Source organism: Pteropus vampyrus, unplaced genomic scaffold, assembly GCF_000151845.1.
Source record: "Pteropus vampyrus isolate Shadow unplaced genomic scaffold, Pvam_2.0 Scaffold471, whole genome shotgun sequence".
In the NCBI taxonomy this organism is placed as follows: Eukaryota; Metazoa; Chordata; class Mammalia; order Chiroptera; family Pteropodidae; genus Pteropus; species Pteropus vampyrus.
The window spans coordinates 135,044-157,260 of NW_011889252.1; the positions used below are offsets into that span (position 1 = coordinate 135,044).

Consider the following 22,217-nt stretch of genomic DNA (forward strand, 5'->3'; position numbering starts at 1 on the left):
GTTCTTGCCTGTTGGTTAGATCCCTGCTTCTAAGATGCTTTCAAGCGAAGTGAGACATGCTGAGATAGGCAGAGGACAGACAGCCCAGCACAGAGTAAGAACCCAGAACCAGGACCAGCAGGGCAGGTTACACCCTAGGCAGGTAGAAGCAGGAGCAGGGATTCTGGGGCATGGAAAAGAAAGAAAGGAGTCTGGGGGGCATCTCTGAGTCTCCTGCATCTGACAAGGAAGGAAGACACAAGCTCTTCTGATTTCCAGGGTGAAGTAGCCAGTAAAAAGCTATGAGGCAGATGTACAATAAACTAAGGTATTCGTGTGGTATTGTGTGAGGAATGGGAGATTCGGTGAATTTTTCCTGTGGTCCCAGAGTGGCAGCCACATCCTAAAGCTGAGCACAAAAGGAAGTTAGTTCCCCCCAAGTTCTAAGAGAGCTGCACATTGGACCTGGCCACCACCCTTCATGGTCGCAGGACCCAAAGATGGTTTGGGAGGATAGGTGAAATAGAAGGGTCACAGTCTTGCCAGCACCTAGCAGCATGGAGGGCAAGATGGAGCCATACATTGCAAGACAGCAACAGTGTTGGGGGATCTCACAGGAATCAACATTCAAACGTCAGGCTTGCGGGGCCACCACCTGACTTTAGAGGAGGTCACGGAGCCTGCTGCTTCCATCAGCTGCCACCTAGGCAGAGCTCTGCTTGACCCAAAACAGGACAAAAATCTCAAAAAAGAAGATGGACTATCTAATAAAAGAGCCTGAGGAGCCACTAGAGCCATAAACAGATTAGCCAGGCAAGAGAAGGTGGCTGAAGGGTGGAGAGGAATAAGAGGTTTGAGCAGAGCCTAAAATTGAAATTTTACAATGAAGTTAGAACTTCTTAAACTCTAGAATGAGATGATTCTAATAATCAAGAGCGGTTGCAAATTATGAAACTCAGTCAAAAGGTAACTTGGCTGTACACCCCAAAACTCAGCCACTTTAAAAACCAACATTTGTTTCACTCGCAAATCTGCAGTCCAGACAGTGCTCAGCAAGGACAACTCATTTTTCTGTCTCAAAGAGCTCCTGCTCTCTCAGGCAGCACCCACCGATGCACAGTGTCCAGAGTGGTGGTCATCCTTGCCTTCTGCTGCTCAGACCACACAGGAGGAAGAGTGAACTGTCTGAGTCCCCTCGCTGCTTCCAGAGGGACACTGCTGGCCAAGACTGCAACCAGTGGGCATAAACGGCGCCCAGAGCCCCGAGACCCAGCCCCGTGAGGAGTCCTGAAAAATAAGAGGTTTGCTGTCTGTCTTTGTGGGGTGGGAAGGGGGGAAGGGTGAAGGGGACATGTCAGGTCGCTGTACCCACAGGTGCTGAATGAGTCTGCTGCTGGATGGAACTGATGCTGTGGGGTGCCCAAAGAGGTGGAGGACAGCCAGTGGGCTGAAGTGACAGGAAGCTCAGCTTTGGGCCTCTACGTAAGGGGCACAGGACTGTCCAATCTGGTCCATGAGACAGAGAGGCAGCTACTGCCTAGAGGATGCCAAGGGACACAGTGCCCTCCGGGGTTCCTCAACTGCAGTAGCTCAGAAGGCTTGGCAGAGAAGGAGGAATTTCAGGAGACAAACAGAAAAAAACTTGGCCCTGAAACACTTATAATTACCACTTTCTTGTCTTCTTCCAGGAGCTCATCCAGTTACAGCACACCCACATGACATGCAACCCATTTCACAGACCAAAACTCTAAGTTCTGTGGCTCAGATAAGCCTACGGGGCTGTGTGAGTCACCGCTCTGCTGCAGAGAAGCTCCAGGACTGCCATGCTCCTCCCACTAGAGGGCACCCTAGCCTGGCTGCTGAAGGCACTCAATGCCATCATGGACGAAAACTCTCTTCCTCTAGGAAGCCTTCCCAGATTGATCGACACAAAATGTGTCTTCTCTGGCTCCTCCCTGCTTGGATTTTTCATTCTCCCAGCAGCTTCCCTCCGAGTGCTCAGCACCCCATGGTGTACCATTCCTGTGTGGCCTGCAGCCACCATCCCCACATGTTAACCTTTTAACAGATCTGTGTACCAGGCTACCCTCCTCCAATCCATCCTATGCCTTGATAGCTTTAGCTCCCTAAAAATCTGCTTCCAAGACACCTCTACCCAAGCACCAAAGGCTCAGCAGAAGATGTCTGAAGGCTCCTCAGCTAGCCCTCAGCACAGCCCCAACGAAGCCCTCTAGCTCATCTTCTAGATTTTCCCATTTTCTTTATTTTATGTTCAGTTTTTCTTTGGGGGCTCCTAAGCAGAAAGCTGAGTCCATCAGTGTCCAGGTTTTGACACGGTGTCTTCATCGGCTCAGAGAAGACCCCTCTCTTTTTCATTCATCTGGTATGGTTTTAATGTTTTTTAACCCAACACTATGTTGTCTGTAAGTACATCAACTTTGTTGCTTCTAACTTTCATATACATTTATCATCTTTTAATTATATTTATACTATTTCTGGTCATTTGAGTTTCTACCAACCTCTTTCTGCTGCATATAATGCCATGATGAATTGCCTTGTCCTTGCAGGGGAACTGCTCTCAGTGGGGTTGGACTTCTCTCAGGAGTGAGGTTACTGGATCATAAGGTTCACACATGTTTGCACCAGCCCACATTCCTACCCCCAGCGCACAAAGGTCCCCATCCTCCCAACTCTACTCAAGTTGGTAGCACCCACTTTCTAATCTCTGCCATTCTGATGGTAGAAAGATGCCTCGTGGTTCCAGTCTACATCTTCTAAGGACGGCAAGAGTCATCCTTACTCCTTGTACTTATTAGCCTTTTGCTCTTTCCTTTTGGGGAAATGTCTGTGCAGACTGTAGCTAGCTTTCCACTGGGTTTCCTGTCTCATACTTGTTTTGTAGGAGTTTCTTACAGGTTGTAGATATTAAGCTTTTTCCAGGCTATCAACTATAGAGTTAATTTTTACTCTATAGTCTCTCATTAAACTGGAATTCTTCATTTTGATGTGGTCATGTCGATAAATTTTTTGCCTGTGGTTTTGATTTTCAAAGTTTGTTTAGGAAGTCTTTCCCCACCCCTATGCTACAAACATAGTCTCTTATCTATTCCTTTGTTTGCTTTATAGTTTTACCTTCCATGTCCAGGCCTTTCCTCCATCTGAAGCCTCCCATCAATATGGTACAAACTGGACTCTAGCTCTATACTCTCCATATGGCGAGTTTATTTTCGCTAATCTCACCAGATAAGTAAATAGCCCTTCACTTGTTGCCACCTTCATCAAATACCAAGTTTATCTTATATTAGATGGCCCATTTTGATCTCTGTATTCTATCTAATGGCTCATTTATCTGTTCCTGCATAGATACTATACTTTTCTACTATTATTTCTCTCTAATCCTCAGACATTCTCTTTGATGTCCTTTTTCATAACTGACTTTAGATGTTATTCTTCCATATAAATTTTAGATTCATTTTATCAAGTCCCTCAAAAGAAATCCAGTAGAGTAGAAACTAACATTTTTGTAAATGACTTTGCAAATCGGCAGTTGTGACCGGCTTACAGGCAGAAAAAACTTTTTGATTTAGAGCTCTTTAAAATCAAGTTAACCTCAAGTCCCTTTATTGACTAAAATGATTAGTTTAATAAAAAATTTTACATTAAAGAAAGAAATCCAGCAGAGTTTTTATTGAGTCTGCATTGTGCTTATTAATTAATTTGTGGGAATTTATATCTTTGGAATATTAGGTCAAATTGTTCTTGAATATGATATGATTCCACTTAATCGAATTTTCTTGCATGATTTTTTATATGCGAGTCCTACATTATGCCCCATGTAGATTTTGTTAATACTTTATTGTTGTATCATAAATATTTCATTATTATCATCACTCTTAGGAATTGTAACTTTATTTTTCTATTAATTTTCTAATTGGTTGTTGCCGATATAGAAAAACACTTTTGATTTTCATAAGTTGACCTAGTAGCTAGCATCACTGCTCAATTATAGTTTATCGATTTCTACAGTTTATCGATTGACTTTGTTGGGTTTTCTATGTAGTTGATCACATTGTCTGCAAATAAGAACAGTTCTACCTCTTCTAATACGTAGACATACTTCTTTTCTTGGCCAGGAATTCCAGTTTGTAAAGCATGGCATTAAGAGTGGGCATCTTTTCTTGCTCCCAAATTTCATTGGAATGTGCCTGAGTTTCATCCTTTAGGTATGACATTTTCTAAGCTCATCCATTGTGCTTTGAATATTCCAGTGCTTTTTTGCCATTCTCCACCTGGCACTGCCTCCACCCTTTCGACTTTCCCAAGCCTAGCTAAAGTCTGACCTTTCCCACAAAGCCTCCCTGATTGCACCTGCTCACAGTGAGCTCGTCCCCAAACCCTTAAGACAAGACACACTGTGCCAGTCAATTAACAATCATGAACTGCCATGAAAAACTACTCTGTCTACTATCCATTTAACTTGTGCCTGTTTACAAATGTATCTGACTAACCAGTCAGCTTCTTGAGGACAGGGACGTGTGTTAAACTCTTCTTCACGCCCTGCAATACATAGTACCTGTTGAATAAACAGTTTTAGAGTATGTGAAGGTGCCATGTTTTATCAGCTCCAGCCCATAGTCCTCAGTGTGTTACGAGTTCAAGGTCAGAGGCAGAACTGAAGATGGGAAGGTTGGAGAACCAAGGAAAGCAAGGCCCAGGAGGTTCCTGTCCTGGGAAGGAGGTGGGTAAAATGAGTATTTCATTTTCAGAGAGACCCCAGGAGCCAGTTCTCTAACCCTCATCTCATAGATGAAGAAACAAAATGTACAGAGATGAACTAACTCATCACATGGCTAGTAAGAGTCAGAGTGGATTTGCATCCACACTTTCTGACTCCCAAATCCTACGACTTCGCTGAGCACAGAAAACCCACTTCTGCAGCCAGACAGGTGACACCTCAGACCGAGACTGTATCCTTGAACCTAGCAATCTCACCTCCACAAATTTATTTTAAAGAATTATTGGAGATATGCACAAAAATATATTGACTAATGCTCATCACAGCGTTGTTTATCATAAATCCATTAGGAAGGGACAAAAACAATTAAAAGGCCCATAGATATTAAGGCAAGAAGAAATGACAAAGTCTGAGCATCTGTGGGTCAGAAGCCAGGCAGGCAGACAGGCAGGCAGGTGACAACCAAAAAAAACACAGAGTTGTGAATAAGGCCAGTCGCAATTCCAGGGAAGTAGGCAGGACTCAGAGAACCAGAATGGCAGAGCAAGCAGTCATTGTCCGCAGCAGCGACAAGCCAGCCCCTAGGCTGACCCAGGCTGGCTGGGTAAAGGGCAGGGAAAAGGCACGGGCCTTGACAACTGAACCAGCCTGAGGCTCAGCCAGAGCCTCATGATGAGGACCGGAACCCATCTCAGTCAGTTGCTCAGGTGGAAGGAAGCAACGCCTCAGACTGGGCTGCTGCTGACCCTTTGTCAGCTTCCTGTCTAAGTCTGTTTTCAAGGAGCTCACCTGCTCTGTCATTCTCTTTGTTCTGGTCCATTTATAAATTGGTGCTTTAATTAAGGTTTTCTGAGGTGGCAATGATTGCCTTGTAAAAGCTATTGTGCTGTTGTGTGCTCACGCAAGGATGGAACCTCACAGCCCATGCGCGCTATCCCTTTGCAAGGCCCTGTTGGCTTCATGTAACTGGGACCAGTCGCCTTGTTAGTAGGTGGTAAGAGGTGGCACCTCCTACCACCAGACACTCAATTCATCTTCCCCAAGCCCAGCAAGGCATGAGTTGCCATTCATATATCACAAGTAAGAAACTAGAAAATGTAAGTTGTCCTAGGTCCCAAAGCTAGTAAGTGGCAGAGCTGGGCTTCAAACCATGCCTTTTTATCACTAGAGTCCATACTTCCATCATCTCCAACCAGGATAGGGGCCTGGGCACACTTATGGCTCCCCTGAACCAAGGAGGTGGGTATGTCTACACAGAGACCCTCAGTGAAGGGTCCAACTTGATACCAACCCCACTGTGTTGAGAAGTGAGCAGGGTCAGAGGACAAAGATACAGTAATAGAGAAATGTTTTACAGAGGCTTTGCCATCTTGCACCCCTCAGCATGTTACCAAGAAACAAATCTCAAGTAATCATTGGACATGGCTTGAGAATCTTCCAGGTGCTCACCAGTTCCAATGTGGATTGAGACAAGAGGAGAGAAAGATCTGGTTCTTTCTTGAATGTCAGCAGATGTTTAACCCAGCAAAGGCTTAGCATCTAAGTACCACCAGCCACACCTCCCACAGAAATGCTCCAAAAATCTCATCAGCTATTCAGCTGGAATCAGCCACCCTCCAGCTCCCAGACCTTGCCTCCTGTGTGTTTCTCATACCTGAAGCCCTTATCCCACAATCCATATCCACAGTTCCCATAGCAGACATAAGAGTCTGGAAATCTATCCACAGGGTCCAAGATGAAGGGGCTAGAGTGTCCTTTTTATAGAATCCATGCAGATGTTGTCCAGCTCCCTAACAAATTCCCATAGCACCATCACCCGCCCTCCAAGATGGGCCTTCACTCACTCTCAGATATAACTGGCCACTCACCCTGAGAGGGAGTAGGGAGGCCCTGGTGAGGCCCTGGAAGGATGCATAGAGGGCTATTTTTAGCCAAGACTGAGTCAGCATTTTGTTGTGGCTGGTCAGGAAACAGGTCCATCAGAGGAGTCATCCTCAGTACAAAGGCGGTCAAGAGACATGTGCTTGGAAGGATTTATGGGCTCAGATTCTTGGGTTAGAGGAACCTCCTGGCTTAATCCCACTGCCCACCCATCAAAGCCATCACCAATCTAGCTCAAAGGGATTAAGGGGCAAATTAAGGGTGCTTGGCTGAGTCTCTACCTCCTCTCACCCTGTGGATCCTCTGAAGGGAGGAAGTGATGCCATCTCAGGATCCTGGTGACCTGTCTCCCCATTCCCAGCACCTTTCACTCTTCCTGATGAGTGTGCACGCACCAGTATTCATTGCTCAGCTTCCTGCTGGGAACCTAAAGGACTCCCACACCCTAACGTAAGACTTCAACTCAGCCTGGGCATCGTGGGGCCTTCCCTCCACCTGTGTCTTCTCCACCACCCCATGTGCACGCCACCCTCTCCTGCTTCCAAACACCTCGGGTCTCTGCTGGATTCCCAGACCCGGCAAGTGTCTAGCGCAACATTAGCACTCAGGAAGAATTTACTGACTGAATGAAAAGATGATTACAGTCTAGTCTCCAAATCAGAACTGGACTTCTTATCTCCTCCCAGCACTATCCCCATTCCATCCCAGTCTTCTTTAAACCCACCTCCAAGAAGCCTTCCCTGATCAACTCCTGCAGCTCTAAGGTATTCCACACTCACATTCTTGAACCTTTCCCATCAGCAATGATACCCAGAACTCTGAAGAATGGCTCTGATTCTCTCCTGAACTCTCTGACTCAGTTTCTCCCATGTCCCAGCTGGTGTCCCATGGCTTCTGTTTTCCTAGAAATTCCCTAAGCGCATGGACCACACTCCTTCCAAAATCTCTACTACCACCCCCACTTCTGACTGGGCTCTGAGTAAGAACAGGTTAGGAGAGGCTCATATTGACAGTGAGGAAAGGAACATGCTTTAGAGAGAGAGAGGAAGGCAAAGAAGTCTAGAACAAAAGGTTGTTTGAGATGTCGCCCCAACCTGAGACAGGCCAGCCTCTCCACCTGATGCCAGGTCATAGGGCCAGGGCCCATAGCTAAGCTTTGCGCCTTCCAGAAAAGGATACAGAGAGCAGGCTCCGCCCCAGGTCACAGCACCCATTCCCTGCACTGGAGCGTAAAGTCCAATTGATGCTTCCAGGAGCCCGTCTCCCTTCTCCACGTGTAGTAGCAATAGGTAGGGCGAGGCCATGAGGAAGCTTGTAAAGGGCTTTGAAGATGAAACAGGCCTGTGGCTGGGGATTGTTGACACAGCTACACTGAAGAGGCAAGCGGGTTGGCTCTTAAGAGGCCAGGGTGATGCCAAGCCAATAAAATGTAGCTATTGTCTCTTTGCTGTCCTTTTTAATGCCAGCTACCCCTGCTGCATAAAAGGACCTGCCACGGCCCAGGGAGCACAGACCTTTGGCTCTATTCTCCACCAGTTTCTCCACTGTTCAGACATCTCCCTATCTCCAATATGACCTGTGGCTTCAGCAATGTGGGCTGTGGATTTGGCCCCAGGAACTTCAGCTGCGCCTCCGCCTGCGGGCCCCGGCCCGGCCGCTGCTGCATCACGGCCGCCCCCTACCGCGGCATCTCCTGCTACCGCGGCCTCACCGGGGGCTTTGGCAGCCGGAGCGTCTGCGGGGGCTTCCGCTCTGGCTCCTGTGGCCGCAGCTTCGGATACCGCTCGGGCGGCGTGTGCGGACCCAGCCCGCCCTGCATCACCACCGTGTCGGTCAACGAGAGCCTCCTCACGCCCCTCAACCTGGAGATCGACCCCAACGCGCAGTGCGTGAAGCACGAGGAGAAGGAGCAGATCAAGTGTCTCAACAGCAGGTTCGCCGCCTTCATCGACAAGGTGGGTGTCCTTGATCACACTCTTCCTGAACTCCACCCATGCACAGGAGCCAGGCTGGGCAATGAGGAGAGAGTCAGAATCATTCACTTACCCATAGAAGCTCCCAGTCCAAAGGGAGAGATGGTATACCTCTAGGACACAAACAGAGAGATCGAAAGACAAGAATAGAATCAAGAGTTGCCAGTCTGATGGGGGAGACAAACTGAAAACACATAAGCAGAGCAAGGGCCAGAACTTGTAGTGCTGAGCGATAACATCTTGTGAGCAAAGGGCCCCCACGTGTTCAATGCATCTGAAGACAAATAGCTGCTTACATGGCAAGGAGGTGCTCCCTAAGTCCAGGGCAGGGCTAGTGAGTACTATACTGGAAGACTGTGTGGAGGGAATCTCATGGTCGTGGATCACACAGAGCTGTTTCCATTCCAGTGGTTACTTAGCCACTGAGCAAGGGCCAGAGTGGTTTGTCCAAGCCATTGTACCTGGAGCTCAGGATGTAGATGAGCTATGGACAGTCTCCACTCTCCCATGTCCTATGGGCGCAGTCGAAACCATCCATAGATGTCAGTATCCAGCACAAGTCTGCCATTGTCTTCTCTACTAAATCCAGGCGACTACCATGTAGCTGTGGTGTGAGGGGTCAGGGGAGAAAGCTGATGAAGAAGGTGTTCTGGGGCCAAGAAGAGTACTCCAGAGCCAACCTTGAGAGAAGTCATGCTAGAGATATACCCACCAGGAAGGACCAAAAATATCTGGAACTCCTAACAGCATGAGAGACAAAGGATAGCATCAGAAAGGACTTACCAAGGATGGCAAAGTTATTGGATGATGGGATTCACATGGGGTAGTGAGCCAACCTTGTGGCGGGGAGATAGAGGTGAAATTTTCCTTGGGCCCTGTAGTCAATAATTTCTATAGTGAGAGAAGTGCTCCCCCCGACCCCCACCCCCCAGAGCAGCGGATGAGAGTTTGAGTTCTTCCTCTTCCATTGTGAGATCTCAGGCAGTTAGATGGGACTTCTATCTCTCATCTGTAAAGTGAGGGGTTTGGAGCACAGAGCTCCAACTGCATTGTTGTTGTAAGGGTTCAGTAATTTGGCACATCCTTTATTTTTCAGCGTTTACAGTCTGCCTTCCTAAAAAGACTGACCTGTTCATTTGCATGCTTACAATCACACCTGACTTGGTGTAGAAGCCCTTCAGCTTGTAGGTGCCTTTCGGTACCAGGGCTCATTAAACCCTCTCAGAGAAGCAGTCACACTACAGAGGGGTTAAGGGCTGTACCCAAAGACATAATATTAACAAGTGGCATTAGAGTCTGGACTCAGCATGGTTTAGCACTTTCCAGGACACTAGGCAAATTGCCTTAAAAAGACTGAAGTTAGCTCACAGGAAGGGCTTGCAGGTGGTAAGCTGAGTAAGCCCTGCTGTGGTTTTGAGAGATGACATACCCCTTCCAGAGATGACTCTGGATCAGAGTTGAGAGCCTGCAGTTCCTGGTGCTGGGACCCCCTCTTCCCCTCTGACCTTATAAGAGGAGATTCTCAGGCTCTGCCTCTGGGTGGCAGGTGCGCTTCCTGGAGCAGCAGAACAAGCTGCTGGAGACCAAGTGGCAGTTCTACCAGAACCGCAAGTGCTGTGAGAGCAACCTGGAGCCACTGTTCGAGGGCTACATCGAGACGCTGAGGCGGGAGGCCGAGTGCGCGGAGGCCGACAGCGGAAGGCTGGCCTCAGAGCTCAACCACGTGCAGGAGGTGCTGGAGGGCTACAAGAAGAAGTGAGTGAAGGAAGGGTTGGCTCAGCAAAGGGCTTGAAGGAAACTCCCAGCACGGGGGAGTGTCTGGGTCTCTGGCTGGGTCTCTGCCTAAGGACAGGGAAGAACCCATACTGTCTTTCCTCAAGGCACACGGGTTTTGTGGGTGGGTCCTGGCCCCTGGAGGATGGAGCTCACCTTGCCTTCCTGCCAGCAGATCAGAAAAAGGATGTTCTCTTCCTTTCTCCATCCACCAACTCTTCTCTTAGGACCCCAGAAAAATTAATATTCCTGGCTCGTTTGAGTCTGTTCCTCAAAGCCAGGTATTCTTTTTAAGTTTACTCCTTCACTCAGCTAACACTCTCTGAGTGCCTACCAGGTATCAGCCAGACACTGAACTGGGTTCTGGAGATTCAGGGGGAACCAGTAGACATAGTCCCTGTCCTTGTAGGGTTTACAGTGTGCTGGGAGGCAGGCGTGGCATAGTCACAGGCAGACCTTCAGTTACCAAGTGTGACACATGATATGAAGGGTGTACACTGGGTACTCAAAAGGAATCTGTTTTTGAAGGGTGGCCAGCTTCTTACAGTAAGGCTCTCAGCCATGGACTTCCAAGGCCACCATACCCCCTGCCTCTGGCTCTGAGCTGGCTTGCCCACAGAGCAGGAAAAAGTGGCAGGTTCCACTCTTTTTGGCTGAGCCCAGGAAGGAAATGACAGAGAGGAGATCCCACTACTTAGGACAAAGCCAGGGGCAAAAGGAAGGATCAGAGGAAAGGTAAATGTAGACCCGGGTAAGAAAACAGCCACCTCCCTTGCCTTCTCCGCCAAAAAAAACACACACATACCACACAGCTTCCACATCCCGCCCTCCCACTCCCACTGAAAAGTTCAGAGGTGAAGTGAGAGTAGGTGCTTCAGTTCTCCGGTGTAACCCACTAGCCTGGAGCAGCAGCCTAATTTCTTCCTGGTCCTGCCCCTTTTCTTTTGGAGGCAGGGGGATGAACAAGGGCAGTCTAGGGATCAGGCTTGTTTGCACACCTGCTTCGTGGCCAAGTCGAGAGATACTCAGATGGGGTCTTTTTCTCCCTGCCAACCTCAGGTATGAAGAAGAAGTTGCACTTCGGGCCACAGCGGAGAACCAGTTTGTGGCTCTAAAGAAGGTAAGTGCCTGAAGCCAAGGTGCACCCTGAGTTCCCAGCTACCCAATCCTCTCTGCCCTGCATCATGGCAGCCAAGCCCTCAGAGCTTTCTGAGGATAGCTGGCCATACAGACCTTTGACCCCCACGCAGGATGTGGACTGTGCCTACCTCCGCAAATCAGACCTGGAGGCCAACGTGGAGGCCCTGACCCAGGAGATCGACTTCCTACGGCGACTATATGAGGAGGTGAGGGGGTCTCAGCCTGACCTTTGCCCAGACCCCTCAAGCCAGCTAGTGTGGGAAACCAGGCTCAAGGCTAGAGAGTTGGAAAGGAGCAAGAAGAGAGACGGAAGGTAGAGGAATGGAAAACCATAAGGAACAGAATTAGTAAAGGGCAAGAGAGGGCAGTTACTAGGACAGAGAGCCGTGCCTTAGGAACCCAAAACAGAGGCCTGAGAAGCATCACGCAGCTTCACTCCCATGCTCTCTGGCCCAGATTTTCTCTGGCAGCCAATAGCCATCCCCTATGTGGTAGGTCCAAGAGAATGTGACATGGCCCCAAAACAGAGTCTGGTCCCTGAGGAAGCATCCACAGCAAGCTGGCTGGAGGGAAGCTTTCTAGGCTCACATGGGCCTAAACAATCCCAGAAGCAAGCATTTGAGAAGTAGTTGCATTTTCTTCTAAAAGATATTTCTTATCTAGACAGAAAGTTATGCAAGTTCACCAGAGATTTTCTCTATGAACAAGAGACTTTAGCTCTGAATTTGCCAAAGATGATAAGCATCAGCCTCAGCAGGTGAGGAAAATCTCAGATAACTTGATTGTTCTTCTTCTACCCCCATTCCCATCCCACAGGAGATCCGTGTCCTCCACGCCCACATTTCAGACACCTCAGTCGTCGTCAAGATAGACAACAGCCGGGACCTGAACATGGACTGCATCATTGCTGAGATCAAGGCTCAGTACGATGACATCGCCAGCCGCAGCCGTGCTGAGGCTGAGTCCTGGTACCGCAGCAAGGTGAGTGGCACGGGACACCTGCCTCCTAGACGTGGTCGTGATACAAGGTATATATTAGAAAAGTTTCTTTTATCTGGGGGTCCTGATCCCTAGGGATGGTAACAGAGGGCAGACAGCTCTCAGGTTGAGGTGGCAGAACGGGGCTGCCACGGCTGGTTGCACAGGCCAAACACTGTACAACCTGCACTATCATCCCTGGCATCTTTATTGGCTGGCATGTCCAATCCTGAGCCTCAGGAGCATCTGTGCTTCCCCGCAGTGTGAGGAGATGAAGGCCACGGTGATCCGGCATGGGGAGACCCTGCGCCGCACCAAGGAGGAGATCAACGAGCTGAACCGCATGATCCAGAGGCTGACCGCCGAGGTCGAGAATGCCAAGTGCCAGGTACGGGTCACCTGTGGCCTAGACACCAGAGAGGCTGGGGGCCTCGCCAGGGTCCCATGGGCAGTGTCTGCCCAATGTGGATCTCGGCATTCATTCTCCAGCCCATTTGCATGACTAGAGTTGCGGGTTGTGGTCACTCAGGGAGACCCAGGTGATGGAGTGACGGGCCTGTTCCTGGGTGTTCCCACCTGGCTGGGAGAGCCTGGACACACTCAGGAAATGAACAGAGAGACCCAGAGACATAACCCACCTTGTTCTCTTCTGGGTTGCCAGAACACCAAGCTGGAGACTGCAGTGACCCAGTCTGAGCAGCAGGGTGAGACGGCCATCAGCGACGCACGCTGCAAGCTGGCCGAGCTGGAGGCCGCCCTGCAGAAGGCCAAGCAGGACATGGCCTGCCTGCTCAGGGAGTACCAGGAGGTGATGAACTCCAAGCTGGGCCTGGACATCGAGATCGCCACCTACAGGCGCCTGCTGGAGGGCGAGGAGCAGAGGTAAGGCCCAACCCAGCTTCTCTAAGGAATCCACTTTCATAGATCTGCCCACCTTTGATTCCTCCCTATTCCAGTCTCAGTCCCAAGAACTGGCCCCAAACTAGATTCTGGGGTCTTTGGATCCTAGATCGCAAAGGCCTGGAACTTGGGCATAGCACATAGAGGAAAACAAAGGCCAGAGCCACTGTCTAGAGTCACTTTCTAGGGTTAGAAACTAGGCACCCTGCCTCTCAGTTCAGAACATCAAGTTATTTCATCCTCAACTCTTCCAAGATCCACTCCCTCCCTGGTTTCTAGGCAGTCACTTGCCCTAGGGTGGAGCTGCTGGCCAAACTTAACCTGGCCTCATGTCACTGCCCAAGAGAACATTCTCCTTCCTAAAACTGAACTCATATACATATGCCAGGGATGGTTTTTTAGACTGGGCACTGCACAAAGATATAGTCAGCTGAGGGGCAAGTGAGAGTTGACATCCAGCCTGTACTCTGCTTGCCAAATAGTGTGCTCTGCCAGAAAGGTACTTTTTAAAGTTCCAGAAAGGCATAAATATAGACCAGAAATAGCCCTAACGGGACCCATTCCAGCCCTTGAGGAAATTTGAGGACCTCATTCTGATCTCTTTTCTCTTCTCCTCTCTCACCTTTCCCCTACTTAGGCTATGTGAAGGCATTGGAGCTGTGAATGTCTGTAAGTATCTTAAGTCCTGAAAAGGAAAATTTTAGGTTGGACAACAAGAATTTCCTAAATATGAGTATACAGAGCCACTGGGAAGAGTGTGGCCAATAACTCCTCCCTGATAAATAGGAGTGGGTTGGTTATGGAGCAGGAGCAACTAAGGTTAACTTGCAGGAAGAACCTCACAGCATGAATGGGGTTGGGAGGGAAAGAATAATAATATGTCACTGCAGTACAGGGCTTTAGGTATCACTCACTATGACCTCCGCCTTGTATAGGTGAGGAAGCCCAGAAAAAGAAAGGGACTTAACTAAGATCGCAATGCAGAACCAGGGCCAGAACCCAGGGCTCCTGGCTCCAGGCTCAGGTTCCTTCCATACCTTCAGAACTAGAACTGAAAGTTCTTTGAGTCCTTCCCTAGAAGGCTGGACAGATCACAGAAGCCAAAGGAAGGTGGCTAGGTGGAGTGATCACAGCCAGGCCTCCTGACCCAGCCCTCCTTCTCGCAGGTGTCAGCAGCTCGCGGGGCGGTGTTGTCTGTGGGGACCTCTGCGTGTCTGGCTCCCGGCCGGTGGTAGGCAACGCCTGCAGCGCCCCCTGCAGTGGGAACCTGGCGGTGAGCACTGGAATGTGCGCCCCCTGCTGCCAGCTCAACACCACCTGTGGAACGGGTTCCTGCGGCCTAGGGAGGTGTTAGAGCCAGAGAAACCCCTTTTGCCTGCCAAGTGTCACTACCTCCGCCCCCGCTGAGAACAGCGGCGCCTCCATAACACTTCCCCCTATGTTCTGAAAATACATTACTCAGCTCGTTCCCATCAGCCCACTCCTCTACGCATCCTGTCCAACCAGAAGGGGTTGCTGCCTGGAATGGACCCTTCCATTCCGCCGGCTTCTCTGGGCTCTCCTTCCCCAGAAGGAGCACTACTGGACTGCCTCTCCTGCCTCTGGCCCCTTGCCTACATTTTCCCAATAAACTGGGGGACCCGCTTTCTGTGCTATGATGTCTTGCTTTCTCAGACTAAGCCCAGCTAGTGAGCACCCCCAGCTCAGCGAGATGACCTGAGCATAGGGTCATTCTGGCCTGTCTTCAACCTGGATACCCACAGAACCTAACCCCAAATAGAGCCATCCTTCCCTGGCCAGGTAGTGCTGACTGTGTTCACAGCACCTTCCACCCGAGTCACATCGGTCAGTCTAGGGTAGTATGAAAATTTTTCCTCTGACTGGTTCTAAAGGGAACCACAGGAAGCCATGGAATCTTCTGGAAGGCTGCTTGTGTGTGTGTGTGTGTGTGTGTGTGTGTGTGTGTGTGTGTGCGCGCGCGCACACACGTGCGCGTGTTTGATTTTAGCCCCCCTCTTCCCCACACTCCCCTCCCACCACCACCATACACATGCACCACAACAGCAACCTCCAGAACTGCCAACAGCCACCTCAGTTGGCTACCCTGTATCAGTACGGGCCCCACACCACCCCATTCCCACTGTTGCCCATCAAACAAGGGAAGATGAGACCCTTGACACTTGCTCCCCCGCCCCCGCCCCGCTCCACTGCAAGACACACATGTCTTCAACACCCAGGACAGTCTCCTCAAAAACCCTTAGCTGATAAGAGGATACCATCTACTCACCGCTTTCTCAACTGCTCCACTCACTGCCCTCATCCCCAGATTCCTCAGAGCTTCAATCTCAAGGCTAAGATTGGCTCCTCTGTGTTCCGCATGGCCTGACCTTTCCTGTGTTCTGTTCAGGAAGAGGCTAGGAGGTCCTGAGAGGAAGACTTGAGAAGCTCTTAACCTTCCTCTGGAAGAACCAGGGCTAGAATAGCCCTCCTCAGGCCCTAACCCCCTTTCTGTGCAGTCCATTTCTTTCTCAATGACCCTCTTCTTTCCTTCCTTTGCCCAGCCCCACCTCAGCCCCAGTGCTGACCACCCTTCCTCCAGGCCCTGACCTTTCTACCCATGTCACCATGCTGTCCCAGGAGGACCCACCCACCTTCCCTCACTCTCTCCTGAAATCTCTACAGTCCTCTCAGCTCCTCACCCAAGCCTCCTCTGCTCCCTGTTGCTCTTTCTCCCTCCCACTTCCCAAGTCCAGAGTCTCTGGCCTTTCGTTCCTTGTTGGGTAAGCCAGGCTCCCAGTTGCCCCCAGGAAGTCCTGCTCCCTGGCTCACATCCCTCACCCAGAAAATCCTGCCCTCAAATGTTAAAGTACTTCATTGCTCTTCTCTCTCCTTTCTGCACCTGTTCCCTGGGCAATCATATCAGTCTCTTGCCTCCAGTTACCATCGTGGTAGTGTTCTCCCTGGTTAAAGTAGTCCAACTGTGCTTCAGAGTCCTGCTGACTCTCCTGCTTCCTTGACCTCGCTCCTCAGCTTCAGATCCACTTGCCCCAGTTTCTACAAGGCATCTCCACTTGGCAGTCCTAGAGACCCTTTCAACCCAACAGACCTTCAAGCTGAGCTCACTATTTCCCACCCTCTTTCCCTGAGTCACCACCTATCTCCCCTGTCAAGATCATCAACACAGTTGCCCAAATCTGAACCTATAATCTATCCATGCTTGCACCTTCACCCTCAAATCTAATTAATCCCCAAGTGCTTTCTTTTTCCACCTCTTAAATAACCTTCTAATCCATCTCTTTCCTCTCTCCCTGCTGCTACCACCCACAGTCCAGCCACCACCATCTTGGTTGGAGTCCCGCTCTTCTCCCCTTCCCATCCACACTACATAGCAGCCAGAGAGATCTTTACACAACCTAAGTCTGACCTTTCAGTGGGTTCCCATTGCCCTCAGGATGAAGTCCGGACTCTTGAACATAGTACACCAGTCCTATGTACCTGGCTCTGATTGATGACTCAGTGCCTCTTACCACTCCCCATTGCCCACCGCCTTCCTTCATTGCTCTGGTTCAGGGTGCCCTGAACACCTGTCAAATGAGGACTGGACCAGAGGCTCTGCAAGGGCCTTTTAAGTCTTATCTTCTTTGGAAGTGACTCTGAGTTCTGCTCTGGGATTGCAACACTCCCTTCTCGTGGGCTTAAGGGGGATACAGTAAGGATTGCCAGCCTTGGAAGGTCATCCAAGTGCAACCTGAGAGAGACCAGGGAGGATCCATGCCTCTGAAGCTGACTTGCCTTCCTTCTGCCCTACCAGCTCAAGGGACCAGGCAAGACTGATGTTGCACACACTCCATCTGTTAGAGCCTCCTGTCCCAAGTCCCTGAGCCCCACCTCCTCTGCCACCACTGCCACCTCTCCATCAAGGAAAAATGTGACTGCAAAGAAGCCTGGGCCTTGGTACTAGGAGGAAAGAAGAAGCACAGTTGAGGATTATTAACCAGGGAAATCTGGTTACCTCCTGAAGGAAGTAACATAAAAGTTGAGACCTAGAGGGAGACCAGGAGTTCGTTTATTCATTCAACAAATAATTATTGAGCACCTAATATGTACCAAGTACTGTTATAAAAATTCAGGTTCATGTAAGTGAAGAAAATAGTCGAAGATGCCTGTCTTCCATGAAGCTTACGTTTTACAGCAAAACACAAACATAAGTAAGGCATTAACGAGAAGGAAGAGATGTGTTCTAGACGTGGAGAATAGCATTAGAAGAGGCAGGGCTGGAGAAGGAGCATGGAAACATCAGGAAACCAAATAAGTCCCTAAGAATGATGGGGGAGGATGGGGACTGCTCTCCAGTGCCCTCTAGAAGCTTAAAATGAGCTCTTCATTTCTACGCTCTCCTCCACTGCCCCCTCCTACCTCAATCCCAACTCCGCCCCATAAAAGCTTTCTTCACCCAAGATCATTTCTAATTTCTACTTCCTTCCAGTCACTTTCCCCATCATCTTGCAGAGGTAGATGGTATGGGCCAATTAAAGAAGCCTTCCATGCTTCACAGAGAACCAAGTGCCTTCTCTCTGGAAGGTTCCTGCTGACTATTGAGGAATATAAGCTATCTAGATGTCAGATCCCTCTGTGATGACAAGATAAGGCCAGCCATGGTGATGACAGTACCCAGAGTAGTAGTCCTTCAGTATATGCCCTGCACAGCAGCTGAAGCTCTTGCTTGTTCAGTAGGCCGGTTGTCACCCCCCAAAAAGTGGATAAACTAACTGAGGTTCCAAAAGCTGAAGAGGTCTGCCTATACACAAAACGCCTAACGTTCCAGACTTCCAGGCCTCCAGTCTTTTTCTACCACCCTTTTCTGCCTCCTACTATCCTGAGGCTAGACATGCTGTGCTGTTATAATATCATAGTAACAACAGCAACAACAATAATAAATAGCAATTTTTGAGTATCATTTATGTGTCACATTATACTGTAAACTTTTATTTGTATTGTTTCATTTAGTCCTTTTATGGTAGCTATCTTTAGAAATGGCCCCCAGCTATTCCTTTCTGTACATACCACATCTCATCTCAAAAATAGAACCCATTTCTCCACCCTTTGAGTCTGAGCTGGCCCTGTGACTGCTTTGACCAACAGAATGTGGTGGAGGTGACATGCTTAGGCTCCTTGTTAGATGCATTCTCTCAGGCCTAAGGATAGAGGCTGCTCCTTATCTCTGCAGCTTTTGTATTCTTTAGAGTTCTTGCTTTTTACTAGTCAACCTCTCATTAATCCAATTTCCTGTGATAGTTAATAATTTTTATATTAAACTTTATATGTTCAAATTACTGTCTCCTGAATAGACCCTGACTGATACACCCTGACCAACAGCCCGAGCAGAACTCCCAGATTTACAGAATTTACTCCCACAATTACAAAGCGAGTAAAAGACTGAACCAGCATTGAAACATAGATTGTATTAACAAAACCCTTTTAAAGATATGAGCTCACTTAGAGAACCAGAAGGGACCTTAGGAATACAGTCCAACCTCCCTCATTCTATAGCTAAGGAAACTGAAACTCAGAAGGTGGAAGCAATTTTCCAAAGTCACACATTTGGGAAATGGGAGTCAGGACTGCGAATGACAAGCCCAGTTCTCCTGACTCTCACCCAGTGCTCTTCCTCTCCACCACACTGTCTCACACGCCTTCCTACCATTCTCACCACCGCAAGCTTCCTTGTGCACTTTCTCCCTCCGGGAATGTCCCTGAGGTGGGGTGGGGGAGCAAAAGCTCCCTGGCTGAGAACCCCTAGGGCACATTTGACCATGTCTAGAGACATCTTTGGTTGTCGCAATTGGAGCTGAGGGAGTAGTACTGGCATCTAGTGGACAGAGGCTAGTGATACTGCTAAACATCCTACGGTGCCCAGGACAGCCCCACCACAAAGAATTCTCCAGGCCAAAATGTCAATGGCATTGAAATTGAGAAAACTCGGTCTAGAGAAACCATGACTACACAAGATTCCCTGCCTCCATGAGTCTTCTCCTGTTTTCCTAAGGCTTGGGTTGCTCAAACCAGATGGGTAGCATCTACTGCAGTCATTTTTACCTGCTGAAAAATAAACAAATGGATGGAGCGGTCCTGAGGAAATTCCTGGCAGGGAGCACCTCTCACAGGAGGACCCTGGCATTTTCAAGACTCTGAGGCACCAGGTTTGATTAGCTAACAATTAGTTTATTGGAAACACAGAGTGAAACAAAGGCAAACAAACTTGCTGGCATTGAGTCATTGGCTTTTTAGAAGCTTCTGCAGGCAGCCCTGGAAGGGAATGCTCTCCTCTCCCACAGATCACGTCCTTCACAGAGTTACAGGAAAACCACCATCAGTATTTCCCATCTCTGTTCCACAGGTTCAAGCTCACAGGCAGATTCCCAGGAAGTGCGGACAGGGAGATTCTGGGGCTTGCCCTGTTCCTCCAAGCTTGGGTGAATGGGTCAAACAAGACCAATGAATCCAGCAAAAAACAGAAGGCGGAATAAAGGATGTATCCTAAGGAGAACAAAGCGACTACTAGGGAAGGCTACAGAAAGAGACCAAGGTGCTGTTCCAGCCTCCCCAAGGTTCAAGGTGCCTAGGGGGATGGCACACACTGGGAGCAGGTAGGGAGGACGAGCAGAGTGTACACATCTGGCGACTTGTTCTTAGGAGGCCAGGGGCTGGTGGTGCGTGGGATAGCACCAGGAGGGGCGTTCCGGTTGTGCATGGTCCTGGCTGGGCGGAGGATGCCGGTTACGCGCGCTGGCAGAGGCTGCAGCCTCCTAGCACTTCTTACAGCCCCCGGAGCAGGGGCCGCAGGCGTTGGCGGTGCCCACCACCACGTTGCCGCAGCAGGGGGCGCTGCAGACGCTGGTGCTGACAGCAGGAGCAGTACCGCTGCAGCAGAGATCGCCACAGACGACGCCACCGCGGGAGCTGCTGACGCCTGAATGAGGGGAGAACAGGCCCAGACATGCGTCAGGCATAGTCACAGCCAGCTGGCTTTGGGGCAAGCAAAAAAATGCCCCCTCCCTAAAGGCACTGGGACCACCCAGCAGGAGAGGTGTAAGGGCTCTAGCTACTTACAGACATTCACGGAGCCAACGCCCTCACACAGCCTGTTGGGAAAGGAAAAGAGACTGGTCAGTGCTGTGGAAAAGCAGCCGGGCCCACGCGGCCAAAGCAAAAAGTAAGACGTGTGGCCCTCCTTGTGGGCAATAAATGGGCTAATCCAGAAGCCAGGAGAGCTGGTCACCAGCATGTGGGTTCTGAAGACAGAAGGCCTGGTATGTCTTGCTCGCCACCCACTGTTAGCTGAGCGACCTGAGATTTACCCTCCCTCCACCAACCTCCTCATGGGGACATCTACTCCTCCATCTGTTGTGAGGATGAAATCAGATATACATATAAGTGCCTAGTGCCTGCCACACAGGGAGCACTTCAGAAATGTTAGCTGCTACTGTTTCTGTTGGTGTATAAATGAATGGGATTTCAGAGGCCATTTAGAACAGGTTCAAAAACCATCTACACCAATCATCTCATTTGGCAGGTAGAGAAACTAAGGCCCAAAGAGAGGAAATAAGCAGTGATAGAGGGAGGGCTATAATTCAGGACATCTAACTCCTCCCAGCCTACACCTCTGTCTCCCTGAGGGACACACATGGAAGTACCTGTGAGAGCACAGGAGCAAAGAGTTGTCAAAACCAGCTTGAGATGTGAGGAGAATTCATAGCCCACCATCTAACCACCTACACCCAGGTTTCCAAATCTTCTGAGTTCACTTCAAGTGCCTTGTGTGGCGGAGGGGTGGGCCCCTCGATGTCTAGTGCCATCTCCATGTGTCTCTCTCAAACTTTCAAATTTAGTCTTAAAAAACTCTACCTCCCAGAATTCTTCACTAATGAAACTCCCCAGGCCCAGTGAGCCCCAGTGCCTCTGAACTCTCCAGTGCAATTACTTGAATTTGTTGTGGATCTCTCCATTTTATCACTTTGATTCCAGCTACCAAACCTGTGTCTGCATCTCCCCAATACACAGGATGATCCCTGGATGCTCCATCTGCATCCTCACCATCCACTCCCCTCTGCCCAGGGCCAAGACCTTGGCTGTACACAAGAAGACGAAGGCTCAGGGTGTGAGAATCTGACCAACCTGGAGTAAGAACCAAAGGGATATTGTCTTCATAGGAGCTGCTCAGCTCCCCTCCAGCCATAAAAAGACTGAATGACCAATGTGTTTCCTCCTGCCCCCAAAGCAAACAACAGGCAAAAGTGCCCAGAGCAGGACACAGCAGCCTCAGGGGACAGGTCTCTGCTACCTGTTTACACTCAGTAATACCTGCTGCAATGGAAGACCACTTAGGGGTACTCACTGTAGTTAAAATATATGTGTGAGCTGATAAAAAAAAAAAATTTAAAACCTGTTAAACCTGTCATTATGGGATAAATATGTTCCTAGGGCTGGGACAGGGCCAAACTTGAGAAGAGAGCTAGAATCCTGAGGGACACATGCAATGAGGGCATGGAAGGGCAGAAGTTCTATAGAGGGAAGGTGGCCCCAAATCCAGGCTGAGTTTCTGAAACAGCGATTACGACACCCTAACACCTCACTCTGAGGAACAGAATTACAAAGGCACCAGTCCCAGATCAGCACCTATGTGAGCATGAGAGACTCAAATAGCACTAGAAACATGCCTAAAGGATTTACTCAAATTACCTGTCCAGTTGCATTATGGGGATACTTGGACAAGAGAGGAATGATGCCAGAGTGTGAAGGAGAAGGCACACTGAGAACCCAGGCAGGGCTTGGAGAGAAAATTGGCTATACCAACCTCT

At 49.5% G+C, this 22,217-nt stretch overlaps 1 protein-coding gene across 2 annotated transcripts in view; it reads left to right on the forward strand.

Moving 5' to 3' along the window:
* The first annotated feature begins 8,109 nt into the window (after positions 1-8,109).
* The window catches only part of LOC105307004 (keratin, type II microfibrillar, component 7C), a 31,282-nt gene continuing 17,174 nt past the window's right edge, over positions 8,110-22,217 (forward strand). Inside the window, exons 1-9 of one of the 2 annotated variants that reach the window (XM_011382340.2) lie at positions 8,110-8,550; positions 10,115-10,323; positions 11,401-11,461; positions 11,592-11,687; positions 12,298-12,462; positions 12,722-12,847; positions 13,121-13,341; positions 13,997-14,028; positions 14,526-14,696. In XM_011382340.2, the coding sequence (XP_011380642.1) occupies positions 8,167-8,550; positions 10,115-10,323; positions 11,401-11,461; positions 11,592-11,687; positions 12,298-12,462; positions 12,722-12,847; positions 13,121-13,341; positions 13,997-14,028; positions 14,526-14,696 (1,465 nt within the window). In that variant the 5' untranslated portion in view covers positions 8,110-8,166. Of the gene's footprint in view, positions 8,551-10,114; positions 10,324-11,400; positions 11,462-11,591; positions 11,688-12,297; positions 12,463-12,721; positions 12,848-13,120; positions 13,342-13,996; positions 14,029-14,525; positions 14,994-22,217 lie in introns of those variants that run through there. The other variant, XM_011382341.2, reaches the window with a different exon arrangement.